The 19,063-nt window shown below is 39.6% G+C and overlaps 2 protein-coding genes across 4 annotated transcripts in view; one reads left to right on the top strand and one right to left on the bottom strand.

The window, feature by feature from the left end:
* The window catches only part of ENTPD1 (ectonucleoside triphosphate diphosphohydrolase 1), an 89,491-nt gene extending 79,537 nt beyond the window's left edge, over positions 1-9,954 (bottom strand). The window contains exon 1 of one of the 2 annotated variants that reach the window (XM_058543612.1): positions 9,864-9,954. Coding sequence is in view for 1 of the 2 variants with exons in the window: in XM_058543611.1 (XP_058399594.1) it covers positions 9,425-9,440 (16 nt within the window). In the remaining variant the exon portion in view is untranslated. Of the gene's footprint in view, positions 1-9,424; positions 9,519-9,863 lie in introns of those variants that run through there. The other variant, XM_058543611.1, reaches the window with a different exon arrangement.
* TCTN3 (tectonic family member 3) overlaps positions 9,905-19,063 on the top strand; it is a 69,215-nt gene continuing 60,056 nt past the window's right edge. For both annotated transcript variants that reach the window (XM_058543609.1, XM_058543608.1), the window contains exon 1: positions 9,905-10,281. The gene's annotated coding sequence lies outside the window, so the exon portion shown is untranslated. The remainder of the gene's footprint in view (positions 10,282-19,063) is intronic.

The following is a 19,063-nucleotide window of genomic DNA, read 5'->3' as shown; positions in this document are numbered from 1 at the left end:
CCTTGACTGCTGCCAGAGTAATCTCAAAAGCCAAGCCTTATGATCAGTGAGTATAATGATAGCATAAGCAAAAATACTTTGCCACACTCTCCCACATTCTTGTGAAAATGTACATCTGTACCTTAAAAGAAATGAATTTTTCCCCCAAATGAAATGCTAATGCATTACAATTAAGAAATGGCACTAATGCCCAGCATCTCCTCTTCTGAGACAAGGCAGCATGACCAGGGCAAGTAAGCAGAGGTCTTAGTTGGCCCTTCCAACACCCATTAACTTGGGACCAACAAAAGCACACTATGGGAGAAGAGTAGCAGAGTGTGATGGGAAGGGCAGGGGAAACTCTTTGGGAAGCCCCAGGTTTGTTGTTTTGTCTTGCTTTGTTTCGTTTGTTTGTTTTTGCCTCTGTGAACTGGCGGCTATGTGTCTACCATGAATATAAAGAGACCTTAGAACTGATCTCCCTCAAAAGGCCTTACTCAGGCAAGGCGCTAAGCAGGGGAACAGGAGCTCACTCCCCAGTTCAACAGAGGTTTGCTCTCACTGGGGAAGGGGCAAAAGCAATAAAATGAGTGCAGGGAAGGGTCCTTCTTGAATGCCTTTATGCCTCTGGACATCAGAATTCTGACAGCCCTAGCTTCTCTACTCTCTGAAACATGACTATATGGTGACAAGCTTTTTGCCTTCTTTCCTTTGCCTTCTTTCCTGGATCTGAGGGACCTTTCTCAGCTAGAGGATTGAGATGTCTTCTCACACATAGAAGGGGATCCAGCATGTGGTGATTGCATTCTTCCAGGATCCAAACGAAATCTGAGGGAGCCAAGAGCATTCCAGCCATCTCTAATATTGGAGTGTGGTGAATGTCCCTTAATGCTTCCTTAAATTCTTTTTAGAATAAGGTGAAAAACACATACATTCATTTGTACACACATACAAAAGGAATCTCCTTTCTTTCAAGGATAAGGCCTTAGATTAAATAAATTTTGCAATAAAGTAGAAAGAACTGATAAATAAATGACAAGCAGTAGGATATATTAGAGTATATGAGGAAATCATTTGGTATAAAACTAATTCGGCCTGAATTTGTTTTTTCCAAAAAGGCCTGATGTGGCCATTGAGCATGCATTGTATGTCTGCTTTAAGTATTTACTATGTCCCAAAAACAAGAATAATGCCCTTAAAGACAAGGATGCAGCTTCCTCCATATTGGCATAAGCTCCCCATAAGGATAAGCATCTCTCCCTAAACTAAGGATTGATTGCTGGCCTGTTGCGCTCACCCTGTGACCACCCAGCTTGAGACCACAGAGCTGCTACCTGCTGTGTTCATCAACTGCTGTGTGAAATGCTGTGCCAGCAAAGCAATCTTGTGACTACTGTAAAAGGGACATTCCAATCATATGTGATACCCGCTCTTTGACAGTATATAACCATTCTGTATACCCCCACTTCTTTGGAGTGCTCCATTCCTTTGTGAAAGGACTCTCCCAGGCTATATGGTCCTCAGATATGGCTCATAATAAACTCACCCCAATTTTGATTTATAGATTGGTTATGAATTATTTGCATTGACAGAACAATGGAGGAAAAGCTTGCCTCCAAAATAGATATGATGAAGGAAAGAGAGGGAAATCTTTCCCGTCTATTTTTTAGTTAAATACAAGAGGATGTTGCTATGAGAAGAGAACAGACCAAGATAAAAGATTTCATGGAAGCCAAAAACTTTGTAGCTGAATGAAAGTTTATATCGGAGATAATTAAGGAAAATTGAATCAGTGATGTGGAACACAACCTTAGGAAAATATTTGCAGAATATAAAGAAAAATAAATGAAGGAGAGAGAGAAAGGCAGAGTGGGGGAGAGAGAGAGAGAGAAAGAGAGAGGGAGGGACGAAAAGAGGGAGGAAGGAAGGAAGGAAGAAAGAAAAAAAAGAAAGAAAGAGAAAGAAAGAAAGGAGTGCATTCAGAGATAAGAGATCCAAATAATAGGTCCCTGAAGAAGAAAGACAAACGAACAAAGCAGGAGCATTGATCAAAGTTATGACAAGAGAAATCTTTCTTGCTCCTAAAGAAGTCCTGAATCTGGAAATCAAGACGGTTTGCCGTATTCTAGGCAAAATCTATGAAAGGAAATCTATACTCAGTTGTCTTACTGCAAAAATTATAAATGTTAGGAATAAAGAACAGAAAAACATTCAGGCTGAAAATAGTTGTCCTCAAACTTCTTTACAGCCTCAAACTTCTCAAGACAGTGGAGGAATATCTCCAATAGCTTGAGGGAAATAAGATTTCTATATTTAGACAAACTGTCACTCTCTTACCATACTGATGCCTTTTCTAAAAAATTACTTTGGTATGTCTACCATATCATTACGAAAGGAACCAAAATTAAGAACTCAAGAATGGGGAGAGGCATATGAGAAAAGAACTATATTGAAGTCAATTAAATTCATGGAGGGATGAGTTTGATTATTAATATCTAAATAAAAAGAAAAAACTATGAAATAAATGACAGAATTTTCAATATTGAAAATTATAACATTATCAGATTAAATAGTTAAAATAGGCAAGGACAACACAGGGAAGCAAAAGCTTTTAAATTCTTATCTTTCATTACAGGGTCAAAAGTTACTCTTGTTTTTTACTTTGATATTAAGATAAACAAGCTCAGGAATTTTTTTTTTTAATTTAAGATATTCATATATAAAAATAAAAATAAGATGTCTGTTATCCACAGCTTTGTAGAAATATATATAAAAACAAATCAGCAAAAGTCCAGAGTCTGTATAGCAAAAAGCATAATATGAGAAAACATTAAGCACCAGGGAGACTAAAACAAGAATGGCAAGTAAAATAAGTGTGAACTATTTAAATTATGATTTACTTTATGATTATTTCTAAACTCACTAAAATGAAGCACTAAAAAGAAGACTAAGCAAAAGATGGTATCAACAACATTTTACACAGCTTAAGTTAGAAAATATGAGCACGGCACTATTAATTTCTATTTACCAACCCTTGTTCACTGGAGACTTTTTGGGTCCTCCCTACCCTGCCCTTTCAGTACAAGGCCTAAAAAAATCATTTTGCTGATGACACATTGCCTCAGATGTCTTTTTGTGCGTGTGTTGGAGTCTTTATCCACTTGAGCAATACTGTTCTGATTTTACGGTTCAGAGATTCTGACCTCCGCCTCCTAAATTCTGCCAACCAGACCCACCTCCTGGCTCTCGCCTCCTGGGCCTGCCATGGTTATTTGGGAGGGAAAGGCTTGATAATTTTCACTCACGCCCACTCCATACTTCCTAAAGTTACGTAGCCATACAAGGCTCAGCTGCCTAAGATGCCATTTGAGAACTTTAGCTCATCTTCTTTTATCTTTCCCAAGACTTTATTGAATTACTCCTTCTCTGCATCTCCTTTACATTCCTTTTATATTCCCAATTCTCCATTACCCCCCTCTTTTCTAATAAACCACAACAAAAATTATTTACATCTCATTTTTTCCCCTGGAACTGAAATTCTCATAGCTATCAATAAAAGTACACAAAAGTAAATACACATATACTATAATTTCACAAAGAAGAAAATTATGATTGAGGAGGGATTACCACATAATTGAAAATACTAGATAGATTTATTAATATCCAATTTTATAACAAAAACAGAATATATCTTATTAACAAGTGTTCAAGAATTTATAAAAATTCACTACATGCTTAGGTACAAAGAAACCTCAGAAATTATAAAGCCATATTCTCTAACCATCGTGAAATACAATGAAAAATCAATTAAAATTAATTGTATAAAGGAACATAACAATCACTTGGAACTTAAAAAAATATATTATCCTGGGTTAAAGAAACAATAAAAATGCAATTTCAAACTACTTTGAAAACTATAACACCACAGATAAAAATGTATTGGATCTCTTCATAGCTTAAGTCTCTGTATAAAAATACTAAGAAAAGATTCAGAAAAACTGTTACGAATGTGACGGAAAAAGTTGAATACCTTTATTTTATGAAGAGCTCACATAAATTAATTTAAAAACATAAAATCCAGATAAGTAATAAACTGGCAAAGGATGTAAACAGACTGTGTACAAAAGAAGAAGGACATTCTGTGAAAAATATCGAATTTACTGGTAATTAAAGAAATACAAACTAAAACAACATAAAAGTGGATAAGATTATTCTTTTAGAAAAACAAAAATGCCAAAGCTGTCAGGGATGCAGCAAAACAGGTTTTACTTGTGGGAGAATGAAGGGTCCACCCTTAGGGAAGCAACTTGGCAATAGTAATCAAGAACTTTAAAAAACACAAGTTTTAATCTAGCAATTCTACTTCTGGGCCTCTATCCTCAGCATGCAACTCTGCATGTAGAAAGACTTCATATGCAAAGACGTTTATTGGAAATAGAAACAAATGTTTCTATTTCCTATTTTTAAAATTAGAGCCTAACGATTACAATGCCATCTTATAATTTTTCAAGGTCCTAGTCAAGCAAATACTAAAAGAGAGAAACAACCCAGGCATAGTAAAAGGAACTGCAAGGAAATACACCAAAATATTGTCACAAGTGATTGTTTTTCTTCTTTCCTCTAATCTATATTTTCATGTTTTCTTCAATGAGCATGTGCCATATTACTTACACCCTCACGACCTAAAGGAATTGTCCACATCCTTCCTATGAATCAAAAGGAAACAGCTCTGTATGTAGGGCGTACACTGCCATTGTTCCTAGGTCTCTAAATCATGTTGATATTCTAGCACCAAAACTCAGGATGTAAGCACATTAGGCAAACTCTCCACTGCCTTTTCTCCAACTTCTTTTTTCCTCATAATTCCCTCAATTTTCCAAACCTAAAGAAATTCCATCTGTCTTCTCTGCACCTACTTTCCTCCTTTGCACCTGGGATCATTCCCACTTCACTTCTCCAGAGTAGGGACAATGCCCCAGGCACGCTGCTCCTAGTCTCAGGGCCTTGAGTCCCTGCTCCCCCCTGCTCTCTGGCACTCCAAACGCCCAGCACAGGGTTCTGGAGACAGCCAAATGTTCTGCTCCAGTACTTCTCAGATTGGAGGCAGGGAATGAAAGCAGTTTAGGGAAACTTGGAGCCATGGAGAAAAGATGGGAGATGTTCAGGAAATCCAATATAGGACATTTTTTGTGTAATAATAGTTTGTGTCGATAAAGACTCAGACTCCTTTCTTGTATGGAAAATTGGGGGCCTCAACTTCCTGTTCTAAGACATATATTTACTGTAGGAATGAATGAATTAGGCTTCCCATCATCCTGCAATAACATAGCTGATCAGCGACTCAAAGTGGTAGCTTGGGAGAGGGGTAGGGGTGGCACTGGGTGAGGGAGGGCTTGGTCATTTGATACTGAAATAAGCCCTGAGACTAAGGCATGCAATGGCCCTATAACATAGCTAGTTGAAGTGTGGTCTATGGAGACGCAGCATTACCATCACCTGGGAGCTTGTTAGAAATGCAGAATCTCAGGCCCCACCCCAGAGCTACTGGATCAGAATTTACATTTTAACAAAATCCCCAACGATGCATATGCATGTTAAAGTTTGAGAAAAACTGCCTCAGAACCCACACACACACTCACTAAGACAAAGCTAGCGCCTCCACTCTTCTGCACTTCCATCACACCATCAGGAGGTTTGGTGATTCTTCACTCCAAGTGCTGCCCTCAATTCTGGCCTCCCTCCAAACTGTTTCAGGGAACGGAGCTCATGAAGAACAGACCCTGTGTAATTTGCCCTGGGCCTCACCTTCACTCTGCACAGGCTGAGCCCAGTAGTACTCAACCCAAGGCAGGTGGGATTAAATGCTAATGCCATTGGGCACAATCGCTGGTTATAGAGAGTGCAGAAGCAACCAAAAAGACAACACTCTTAAAATGTGGTTTGGCTAAGTAAAAGCAAAACCAGTCACTGTCATTTGTAAAAGCTGTTTACCACATGTGCCTAACGACCATGCAAGACACAGAAATCATCATGATTAAGGAAATCATTTAATATCTGGCTGATTACTTTGCAAAAGTTTATTTGATTACATAACTGGTAATCCCAAACTCATAGTCAAAGCTACACTTTGGACTCCTGCCTTCAAATCTCCAGGATGGACATGTAAATAGGTTCCCTGCTTGGAACTTGGAAAAGGTGAAAGATCTTTTTTACTCTTAAATCTAGGCTGTAGTTCTGGTAAAAGACAAAAAGTCTTTAAGCATCGCTGAGACTTGAAAGGGGCTTGTTGTGGGCACCAGACTCTACTCATCTTTCTAGGTCCAACTGAAGTGTCCTATCCTTTGAGAAGTTTTCCCAGAAATCATCTCTCCCTATTCTACTTCTCATGGCATTTTCTTTAGACTTCTATTACAGCTCTTTGGGAGGTAGGAGAACTTATCCATTAGGAACCGAGGCTTTGCAGCCTAACTCTATGGGTCTAAATTCCCCTCTGCCTATTTCCAGCTAGGTGAGCTTGGCCAAGCAACTTCCCTCCACAGCTGTAAGATGCAGAAACCTATATCATAGGTTTGTTGTAACGATTATATGAGCCGATGCATATAAAAATTGTAGTGCCTGGCACATAATAAATAATCGATGTTAGCTATGATTACTAGCACTTCACAGAATCTGGCTTCAATTAGAGTTGGTTGTATATATGTCTGTCTTCCTCACTAGACAGTGAGCAAACTGTTTATATCCTACGCATCTGGCATAAGGACTTACAAATGGTAGACACAATAATATTTGTCAAACTGGTTTGAAGGTATGCCAGGAAGAGGAAAAGGAGGGTGCTGGAAATAAATTTAATGTACTTTATGATTTTACACAAGGCCAATCTCTGTTGTGTTTATTTTTCTTCTATTACCAGAGTACAATGTCTCAGACTATGAGATTGCTATAAAATTGGGCTGGAGAAACACTATTTCTAGAACAAGATGTTCTGTTCAGAGATAGCAAGGTTGTGCTATGAGGCATCTGAAATCTCCAGTTTGGCCCCTGCCTGAGAGGGGAATGGAGGCTGAAGTTCAGCCAGAGCTGGACTAGTCAAACAGGGTGTCCTGGCATTAGGTCACATCAGCTCTGAAGATCACCCACCTAGAAGGGATGCATCTTGTTTCTCAGTGTATTCACTTAGAGGGATGGCTTTATAGATTGCACAAAAGAGCTGTATGTCCCAGTGGGAGCTCTACTGCAAACTCATAGGTCCCCTTTTAAACTGACCTCCTGACCCTTGGATGAACATCAACTAAAATAATAATACTTAGTTTATTTACTAAATATTTATTGAGTGCCCATCATGTGCTAAACATTGCACTAGACACTGCAGATCCAAAGGTAAATGAAATTATAGTCAGGGGAAATGGGAGGCTGTGCAGACGGCAGGAATGTTGACAAGTATGACGAGCACCACTTTAGGCATAAGTGGTGAAGCGTTGTAGAAACATCCAAGACAGGGCCTAATCTAAGGCTCGAAGGGTTGGAGAAGGCTTAAAGCGGGGACTAACAACCAAGATAAGACTTGAAGGAGTGATAGCAACAGCTAACATTTATTGAGCATATACCATATGCATCAGGCCCCATTCTGAGAACTTTGCATGCATCCCTCATTTAGTCCTTACAACAACCCTAGGAGGTAGATATTCTTCTCTTCATTTTACAGATGAGAAAACTGAGGTACACGGTTAGTAAATGTGGAGCTGGAATTCACACCCAGGCAGCTTGGCTCTAGACTACAGGGGAAGGAGAGGGCAGACAGGCTTTTAAGGCTGAGGCAAGTGCCTTAGCAATAGTCTGGAAAGGAGGAAAGAAGCAAAGTTTCTTGGGGAACTGAAAGTGGTTGGGTGTGGGAACAGAAGTTTGGAGATGACTGGGTATCCTCCAACCAAGGCAGGTTAGAAAGGAAACCAGATGCAGGGGATTTCTGGTCTGGTCCGGACTTTCGAAAACTAGCCGTGCGATTCCTGTCACCTAACCTTTCCTGGCTTCAGTCTCTCCCTTTTGTAAAAGGCAATAATAGCAATATCTGGGCTTTACTACAGAGAATGGCTAAGAGCACCAAATGAGAAAAATGTATGTGAACTTGATAGCAAAGCACAAATTCCTTCCCAGACTTGAGATTTCATCACTATCATTTCCCCAGTAGCTTTAGGATTTGCAAACCCGGAATCGATGGTGTCAGGGCAGTAGGGAGAGCCTTCAAAGTGAGTAACTGTGGAGGAATAGAAAGGCCTGCGGTCCCTGTGTCCAACCACCTGCATCCAAAGTCACCACTTACTGTGTGATCCCAAGGCAAGTCACTCTCTCACTACCTCAACTCCGTCATCTGGAAAATGGGGATGATAATGATAGCACTCACCTCATACACTGATGTGAAGAATAAATAACACGTGTAATATGTTTAGAACAGCTCCCGGCACAGAGTAAAGTCTTAGTAAATGTTAACGGCTATCATTATTATCATTACTAAGAAACCTGTTGGCTACTCATCCCATTCCTCCAAGTTCTATGTGATAAAAACACATGGGGATATTAGAAACTAGAGATGATGAAGAAGGTTTTCAACCCTACACAGCCACCCTGCTGCAGAGATTCTTCCTGGCTCCTACCCGCTGGCAAGCAGCTGGCTCTCCGTCCTGGCAGAAAATGCCCAAAAGAGGTAAAAGACAGAGACTGTACACCATCTGTGCAAACCAGGCTGCTCTGGTAGTTTTTAGACAAAATCTAAATATAGTCAGTCAGATATGCCTTGCTTTTTTAAGATAAAACTGTTCTTCTTCGGCCCTCTGCCCGCCCCCCCGATCCCCGCCTCCCCCCTGCCCCCCCCCACACTCTCCCACACCTCCCAAGAAACTTTCAGCCTTTTGCAAAACATACTCAGGGGTCCTGTTGTGACAGCCTCTTGCCACATGCACTTCTCTGTCTGACTCCCGGCAGAGAAGCCTTTGCTAATTTCACAACAGGAAAGCACGCAGGAAATTCGAGAACAAAACAAATGCACACACGGAGCCCAGCATCTTCCAGCAAATACGCTGAGGTACAGACTCGAAGCAAGATGACTCTGGACTGTAAATGAGGCAGCTGCCTCTTATACTGTATGGGGACAGAAGAAGTCGATTGCCTCGAAAAAACCAGATCTGAATACAAATTGATAATGAATATTCATGAGCCCCTCCAGCTTGCTCTAGAGCTACCCTTAACTACAACCCCTGGGCTTTGCTTCCTAAAAAGTTTCCCAAAGTTCTTTCTCTGCCTCTTCTCAGAAGGAGAGGATGGGAAAGTTCATTTAAGGCTTTTTGCCTCTTGCTCTTTCAAGTACTTGCTTTGGGTACGGGCTTTTGGTTTTTCTTTTCTTTTTTTTTTTTTTTTCCCTTAAGATTTCGGATCAAATCAGTTTTGCTCTTACCCTTTCTATCTTCCATAATTGGCAGCTTTTGTTTTCTTCCTCTTTGCTCTTTTTTTTTCAGCCTCTGCTTGCTGTGGCCGTCTCAGTGAGAGAGGTACTCAAGGACCAGAGATATAACAGACCCTCGGGCTCGTGGGAGGGGCTAAATTAGCCGGCCCCGTTTCGGAAGGAACCTCAAACCCTATGTCTTTCATTGACTGGAAAGGACAGATTGGCGGAGGAGTGCGGCTGCTCATTTTCCCTAAAGCTACACGAAGGCTTCCCCGGCGTGTAACTTTTTGCATTCTTGAAGCAGTCTATGTTGAACGATCTCTCGCGCGATCTCTCCCTCTCTTTGCTACAGAAATCCATTTTCCCCCTTGAAAAAATGTATCTTGGCTGCAAGCAAAAAAGTTATCTAACTTACTGCAATTTTGAAGCCAGATAAGAAACTTGTTACCTTGATTCCCACTGGGAAAAATGTGAGACGCAAGAACAGTTCTTCCCGCCCCATAAAGCCGATCACCTCTGGTCCCCTGATGAGCAATCCCTTTTCGAGCCTCATTAGACCAGAAGAGCAACGGGTCAGCCAGGCTTTGGACGCCGTGGCAAGAGCAGCCGTGTTATTGGTCGGAAGGCCGGGCGGGACGGCAGAGGAGGCTGCTCGCCGGGAACAACTGTCTGGCTATACTGACGCAAGTCGTCCACCTTTTCCAAACTTTAACCTTCCACCTCTGAAGCCTTAGGAGCATGAACTGGCACGCCCAGGCTTGGCCAAGATGACTCAAATGCGGATGAGAGGCTGACCAAAACATTTTTAAACTGTGTATACGAAGTTATTTTGAAATCAGGACAAGAGTTAACCCTCCGAGAGGAAGGTAAGTGCTCCAGTCCCAAGGCCCCCTGGGCAGCTTCTCCCTCTATGAGGCTGTCACAAACCTTAGCATTTTCTGTTTGAAAGAGACTCAGACCTTTAGTCTAACCAGGATTGGAGACGTGAAAAAGTTAAGCCACCTGCTTCTGTTCACACAGGGCAGGGAGCTGGTCTCTCTTATTTGCTACCATGCTCCCCAGCACCTAATACAGTTGCTCCCACAGGGTGAGCTCTTGGTAAATATTTGATGAATGGTTGAATTAATGGATGAATAGCAGCAAAGCAGGAATGTAGATCTGGTTTTCTGGTTCCTAGTTCATGCTTTTCTACATCGCCTCTCCAGCTCGAGAACTTGTGTCTAAAGCCAGTTATACCATAAGACATTTTTCTTCATGTAAACCACTAAATTTGTGACCATTACAGATTATTTTTGACTCTATATGGAAAATATATTCTCCATTATACTTTCAATCATATTTTAATAAGGGCAGGGGCTGGTTTTTAGTTTCAGCATCTCTATTACCTTGCACGGTGTCCAGCACATAGTAAGTGCTCAATAAATGTTGGATGCTTTAATAAATCTGAGTCTGTACACTAACGCTCTTTCTTTATCTTACTAAATGGTTCATAACTACAGGATTTTGCATTTATAATAACAACTAATTATACTAAAGGAAGAATCCAATGGAAGCCTTCTTCAGAGCCAGTTTAGACTCCATCTCTAATGAAGAATACTGGTTTGATATTTGTCCTATTGCGGTAAAACTGCTTTTAAGTAATATAATGGGATATTTGTAAAAATCAATAATTTTTATAATGAGTTTGTGACTGTCTTGGCATCATTGTTTTGGAAAAAAACTTGAAAAAAAGCATCTCCACAAAACATCCTGTGACTTAACAGAATAGAAAACAGACCATCAAAGCTAGAAGGAGAAAAGACCAATCAAGGGGAAAATCCAGAGTGGATGAGAGGTTAGGTGGGAGAAACAAACACACAGGCACCTGAACATGCCAAGAAGAGCCCCACTTTGGGCACTATGGTAACAGTTCTCTGTTTCAAACAAAAGTAAAATTCAAAGCAACGCCTATCATGTTGTACTTGGATATCACATTGTTGATGAAAGGTTATTTTGACAACTGACTCTTTCTCTTTCAGTTTCATCATAGAGAAAGAAGCTATCTAAAGTACCCAACTTCTGGTTCAGCCAGAGGAGGTACAATCTCATTACAGTAACTAACACTTCATAAAAATTTGAAGTTCATATGAGTCGGATGTAGTAATAGAAACATAGTTTTAGCCCCCAACTCATACTATGTGAACGTTTTGATATTTAATGTTATAATGGTAACAATTTCTGTGATACAATTTAATCATATTGTCGGGTGTTCACACGCTCCTCGGCATCAAGAAAACACTGCAATTAAGTAAATATTACCTCTCATTCATCCAAGAATAACTACAGAAGAGATTGGGTTTGTGTGTGTGTTTTTTTTTTTTTTGAGGAAGATCAGCTCTGAGCTAACATCTGCCACCAATCCTCCTCTTTTTTGCTAAGGAAGATTGGCCCTGGGCTAACATCTGTGCCCATCCTCCTCTACTTTATATGTGACGCCACCACAGCATGACTTGATAAGCGGTGCATAGGTCCGCGCCCAGTATCCCATCCTGTGAACCCTGGGCCGCCAAAGCAGAGCACACAAATTTAACCGCTATGCCACCGAGCCGGCCCCATGTGTGTCTTTTTAAAGGCCCAAGAATTTACCTTAAAAAATAAATCCTGGGGCCAGCCCCATGGCTAGTGGTTAAGTTTCATGCATTCCACTTTGGCGGCCCAGGTTCGGTTCCCAGGTGTGGACCTACACCACTTGTCAGCAGCCATGCTGTGGCTGAAACATACAAAATAGAGGAAGACTGGCACAGATGGTAGCTCAGAAAGAATCTTCCTCAAGCAAAAAAAAGGAAGATTGGCGACAGATGTTAGCTCAGTGCGAATCTTCCTCAGCAAAAAAAAAAAAAAAAAAAAAATCCTGTTTCTGAATAAAAAATTATCATTATTTTTTTTTAAAATTTTTTGTTTATTGCAGTAACATTGGTTTATAACATTGTAAAAATTTCAGGTGTACATCATTGTACTTCTATTTCTGCATAGATTACATCATGTTCACCACCAAAATACTAATTATAACCCATCACCACACACATGTACCGAATTATCCCTTTCACCCTCCTCCCTCCCCCCTTCCCCTCTGGTAACCACCAATCCAATCTCTGTCCCTATGTGTTTGTTTATTGTTGTTATTATCTACTACTTAATGAAGGAAATCATACGGTATTTGACCTTCTCCCTCTGACTTATTTCACTTTGCATTATACCCTCAATGTCCATCCATGTTGTCACAAATGGCTGGATTTCATCGTTTCTTATGGCTGAGTAGTATTCCATTGTGTATATATACCACAGCTTCTTTATCCATTCGTCCCTTGATGGGCACTTAGGTGGCTTCCAAGTCTTGGCTATTGTGAATAACGCTGCAATGAACACAGGGGTGCAAGTACCTTTGCAAATTGGTGTTTTCAAGTTCTTTGGATAAATACCCAACAGTGGAATAGCTGGATCATATGGTAGTTCTATCCTTGATTTTTTGAGGAATCTCCATACTGTTTTCCATAGTGGCTGCACCAGTTTGCACTCCCACCAGCAGTGTATGAGAGTTCCCTTCTCTCCACATCCTCTACAACACATGTTGTTTCCTGTCTTGTTAATTATAGCCATTCTGACGGGCGTGAGGTGATATCTCATTGTAGTTTTGATTTGCATTTCCCTGATAGTTAGTGATTTTGAACATCTTTTCATGTGTCTGTTGGCCATCTGTATATCTTCTTTGGAGAAATGTCTGTTCAGGTCTTTTGCCCATTTTTTAATTGGGTTGGTAGTTTTTTTGTTGTTGAGATGCATGAGTTCTTTATATATTTTGGAGATTAAGCCCTTATCAGATGTATGGTTTGCAAATATCTTCTCCCAATTGTTAGGTTGTCTTTTTGTTTTGTTGATGGTTTCCTTTGCTGTGCAGAAGCTTTTTAGTTTGATGTAGTCCCATTTGTTTATTTTTTCTATTGTTTCTCTTGCCCAGTCAGACATGGTGTTTGAAAAGATGTTGCTAAGACCGGTGTCGAAGAGCGTACTGCCTATGTTTTCTTCTAGAAGTTTCATAGTTTCAGGTCCATTTGGAGTTAATTTTTGTGTATGGTGTAAGGTAAGGGTCTACTTTCATTTTTTTGCACGTGGCTATCCAGTTTTCCCAACACCATTTGTGGAAGAGACTTTCTTTTCCCCATTGTATGTTCTTGGCTCCTTTGTCAAAGATTAGCTGCCCATAGACGTGTGGGTTTATTTCTGGGCTTTCGATTCTATTCCATTGATCTGTGTCTGTTTTTGTGCCAGTACCATGCTGTTTTGGTTACTATAGCTTTGTAGTATATTTTGAAATCAGGGAGTGTGATACCTCCAGCTTTGTTCTTTTTTCTCAGGATTCCTTTAGCTATTCGGGGTCTTTTGTTGTTCCATATAAATTTTAGGATTCTTTGTTCTATTTCTGTGAAAAATGTTGTTGGAACTTTGATAGGGATTGCATTGAATCTATAGATGGCTTTAGGAAGTATGGACATCTTAACTATGTTAATTCTTCCAATCCAAGAGCACGGAATATCTTTCCATTTCTTTGTGTCTTCTTCAATTTCTTTCAGAAATGTTTTATAGTTTTCGGTGTACAGATCTTTCACCTCTTTGGTTAAGTTTATTCCTAGGTATTTTATTCTTTTTGTTGCAATTGTAAATGGGATGGTATTCTTAATTTCTCTTTCTGCTACTTCGTTGTTAGTGTACAGAAATGCAACTGATTTTTGTATGTTGATTTTGTATCCTGCAACTTTACCATATTCGTTTATTTCTTCTAAAAGTTTTCTGGTGGATTCTTTAGGGTTTTCTATATATAAAATCATGTCATCTGCAAATAGTGACAGTTTCACTTCTTCCTTTATCATCATTATTTATATTACTATTATTCATAATAGGAAGCAGAAAATAAAAACTGCGCTCAGAGAGATTGAGGGAGTTGTTAGAAAGGGGTGAAGATATTCCATCTTTCTTTTAATGATAAAATGGTCTTTGATAAATTCTTAGAATGATTGGAGTTTCATTTTTTTCTGTACCTTCAATCTCTCTCATTGTACTGCCCAGATGAACTTTCTGAAGTGTGTACCTGATAATGTCACTTCAAGGCTTAAAAAATTCTGGTCTCCTTATCATCTATAAAATAAAATTCAAATTCCTAAATACATAAGGTCTCTCTCTACCTCTCTAGACTCATTTTCTGCCTTAGGTCCCTGTACCCCAAAAATGAATGATAATTCCAAACCCATAGTCCTTTCATGACTCTGCATTTACACAAGTTGTTCTCTCTGCTCAGAATGCTCTTTCTTCTCTTACTCACCTGGTCCTCCTACATATCCTTCATGATTCAGCTTAAGTATTTGGTCCTCTGTGAAGCTTTCCCTGACCCCTCTCTCTGCTCCCCCCACCTCAACAAACAGCACTGACCCACAGAAGAGATGCCACTCATATTATCATGATGTTTTACAACTTCATTTATGTCTCAGGGCATAAACCTTGGAGTCATTTGAATCCTCTTTCCCCACAATCCAAGTTCAATCCTTTAGCAAATTCTGTGGGTTCCATCTTCAAAATATATCCAGAACCTGACCTCTTCTCATTACCTCCACTGCTATCACGCTGGTCCAAGCCACATCATCTCTCACCTGGTTTACTGTGATAGCTTTCTCACTGGTCTCCCAGATTCTGCTTTTAACCCTATTCGGTCCATTCTCACTCCAGCACCCATAGTGGTTTAGTTAACACAAAACAAAACAAAAGATCATGTCATTCTTCTGCCCAAAATCCTCCAATGGCTCCCATGTCACTCCAGGCAAAACTAAAGTCCTTCCAACAGCCTATGAGGCCCTACCTGGCCTGCTCCTCATCACCTCTCTGACTTTCTTTTCTACTACTTTCCTTTTCTTGCTCCATCTGCTCTAGCCTCAGAGTCTTTGCACTTGCTATTCCTTCTGCCTGGAATGCTGTTCTCCCAAATATCCACACTGCTCATTCTCTCATTCCCTATATGTTTTAACTGAATTTTTACCTTCTACCCCAGCACAAGATTGTGATCTATAAATACTATTTTCCACTAAAATTAACCAAGGCTATTTGGAAAAATGGCTGATTTCAAGTCTGAGGCAAAAACTGTATAAGATGAGACTGGAATATTTTGTCATACCAGAAAGCAAGGTTCCTATTTAAAACTAGTAGGTTGTGTCAGAATGACTGAGGAGCCAACTTCAAATGGCTCCTACTAGCCAAAGTAGTGAAAATTTGAGCATCAATAAGAAATAATAACTGAAATGGATTGAAACACATCAGATATGTTGACACTCACGTGTTCATAATGATACTATAAAGAAATCATTGTTCACCTTTAGAACCAATTCATGATTCCAAAAACAAGTAAATTAAGAGGAAATACCAACACTCAACATGACTTTGCTGCACAAACTGTGCTACAGGATAATCAACTAGTTGATGAGGGAAAGTTTCTCCTTAAAGTATTCCAGATAATGAAAGAATAAAATTGATAGCATTAGAGTATCACCACCGTACACCAAATAAAGTAATGAAGCTAAGCAATAATCATTGATGACTGCTCATATCACAAGAGCAGCACACACCACACCCTCTGAAGTAATCTTGCCCAAAAAACTGAAGCCTCTAGATCTAACTACCAGTCTACTAGAAATACAGGGCACAAAACCATGTCAAAAGATACTACAGGAATACAATCAGTAAAATTTAGTCTGGAGGAAACATGATAAAACAATTCAATGTCTTTAACAAATACATTGCAGGGAAGAAGATAGAGGATGAGGCACCTATAGAGATTTAAAATATATTCCAACCAAATGCAATATCTGTACATTGAAATTCTGATTCAAACTGATTTTTAAAAAACACCAAGACAAAGAAATTTGAACATTATGGGATATTATTTTATAATATTAAAGAACTATTCATTTTTCAAGGTGTTTAATAGTATTGTGGCTATAATTTTTCAGAAGTCCTTATCTTTTGGAGATATATACTGAAACATGTACAGAAGAAATCTGGGATTAGCTTCAAAAAGGAGGAGTAGGTGAGGTATAGATAAAACAAGATTAGGAATGAGGTGATAATTATTGAAGTTGGATGATGGGCACATGAGGATTTGATGTACTATTTCTCTACTTCTTTGAGTTTTCTGCAATAAAAAATAAAAAAGAATCTTAGGTGAAAAAGTGGGAGATTATCTGATGATAAACAATAGTTATATGTGGGAATTGTTCCAGGGTTTTAAGGAACATGATTGAATATTCACTGAGATAGGAGCCACATGCAAAATTGGCTTGGGGTTGAAAGATGGCAAAATTGGCTTGGGTTTAGTTAAAAAAAATTGCTATAATCAGGCTAGATGATGATCACAAAATAGGCTGAGCATTTCATTTAAGGAGCAAATAGTCAGATGAAACAGATTATCTGCAAGAAAAATAAAAGTAATTGAAGAGCAAACTAGTTGAAGCTAAAAAGCTGTTACACCAGTATAAGTCAGAAAACTGTATTCACTGTGCAATTTGTCTGTAGCACAGTAATCAGGAAGCAATATCAAGATTGTCTTAGATTTCTTTGTGGAATGTAACATTAGGTGTAGAAGTCAGGAAGGACCATTCATTCTGTCCAATGTGCAATATCCATGGTATGGTTTGATGAGTTGAGGCACTCTCCATACACCCAACGGTGACTAAGCAGGAATCACATAAATTGGATGGAGTAGTGATGGTGGTTTCTGCATTCCTGGGGGATGGGAGTAGGGGTCAGAAGCTGGTGGGATAGGATAGAGGATGGGCATTCTGGTCTCTACATTGTTTCTAATTCTCCATTAAAACAGAAGTCTATTGATAAAACTCATGAAAGGAGGTACTCTGGTTTTATGTATCTTAAAATAAATGCCCAGGGTAACTATTCTACAAAATGACATGTTTTGCCAATTTCAAGAATGCTTGTACTTATCCATTCAGCTTTTATGATATTTGAATCTACTAAAATGTTCTTCATAATATTTGACGCAGTGTTCAAAACGTTATGTCCTGTTGATATTTTTTAAACAGTCCTTGCTCATGGTTGGTTTCAAGACTAAAAGGAGACTGTAAAAGAATGGGTTTTTATAATTGATAAGGATGCCGTAGGCATGGTAAATCATATTTCAAGAATCATGGGGTAAAATGTTATATGTTATATGGCAATTGACAAATCTAATCTCAGGAATTCAGTTTTCTTTCCGCCAGCAATAGACCCAAGCCCCATCTTCTTACACCCCCTATAAACCAAGATTCTAAGTCAGTACTATTTGGTGCTGGTGTATGAATACCTGACAAACAAAATTTGCCAGCATATTTTGAAAATCATATCAAATTTTTATGACACTGTTTTACATTGTGCTTTGACAATCTATCAGCACTACATACATGTCTTATCAAAAGAGAAATACAGATTAAATTAATTTGATTGAATTTGTACTTCTCTACCGTCAATAATAACTTCTGCCCCCACTCCATCTGCCTGCTTACAGTATCCAGAGACAATAAGAATCCCTATGAGGGGTAGGAAATAGGGGGTGGGGTGGATCTAAAAGTGCTCTGAGAGTATTTAGAATACAAATTAGGTCGGAAAATGCTCCCTCCCTTCTTTTAGGAGAAAAGTAGAGACACTATCTCTCAGAGCAGAGCTCCGGGTTCTCAACCTTGGCTCCACATTATAAATGCTTGGGGCACTTAAAAAATGCTAATGCCCATCCCTCACCCTTAGAGACTGGGATTTAATTTGGTCTGGGGTAGGACTCAGGCAAGATTTCTTTTGTAAAGGGGCTGGATGATTTTAATGTGCTGCCAGGGCTTTAGAGTGAAGGAGAGCTAGGTTCAAATCCTGACTGTATGATCTTAGACAAGTTAGTGGGCCTCTCTGAACCTCAGTTTCTTTATCTGTAGAACAAAGATTTTTTTAAAAATCTACTTCACAGAGTCATTGTAGGGAGAAAAGGAGAATAAATATGTGAGAACTCCTAACAGAGACCCTAGCACATAGCTGGCACTCAACAAGTGTGAGTTCCTTTCCTATTCACCTATCTGCTAGATCTATGTTCTGATAAAACAAAACATTGTCTTCTCTTCTGTGTCTCTTACTTTTTCCCCCTCCAACATCTTCCATTTATTTTTCAGAAGTTACTCCAGGGCACTTGAGAATGAGAGCAGAAGTCTCTTTTATCCTACAGCACAAAGGATCTCTCTACCCCTCTTCCCCAAATTTAAAGTGATCCTGTATAGGCAACAGCAACCGTGGACTGAGGCTACACTGAGAGAGGGGAATGGGGAGTGAAGTATGACCTGGAGTCACCCATGTCTTTGTCTTTCCAGGATAAGCCAGTGGGCTTGGTAGTCAGGGCAACAGCAACCGTGGGACTGAGGCTACACTGAGAGAGGGGAATGGGGAGTGAAGTATGACCTGGAGTCACCCATGTCTTTGTCTTTCCAGGATAAGCCAGTGGGCTTGGTAGTCAGGGAGGAATGCCCTGAACTCTGAGCTAGAGAAAGCCCTTAAATGTTGCAGAATGGCCAACTCTTCCAAAGAGGAAGTATGTGGCCAAAC

This window comes from Diceros bicornis, chromosome 6 (assembly GCF_020826845.1).
Source record: "Diceros bicornis minor isolate mBicDic1 chromosome 6, mDicBic1.mat.cur, whole genome shotgun sequence".
Classification (NCBI taxonomy): domain Eukaryota; kingdom Metazoa; phylum Chordata; class Mammalia; order Perissodactyla; family Rhinocerotidae; genus Diceros; species Diceros bicornis.
This window is presented reverse-complemented; position numbering and strand designations above follow the sequence as displayed.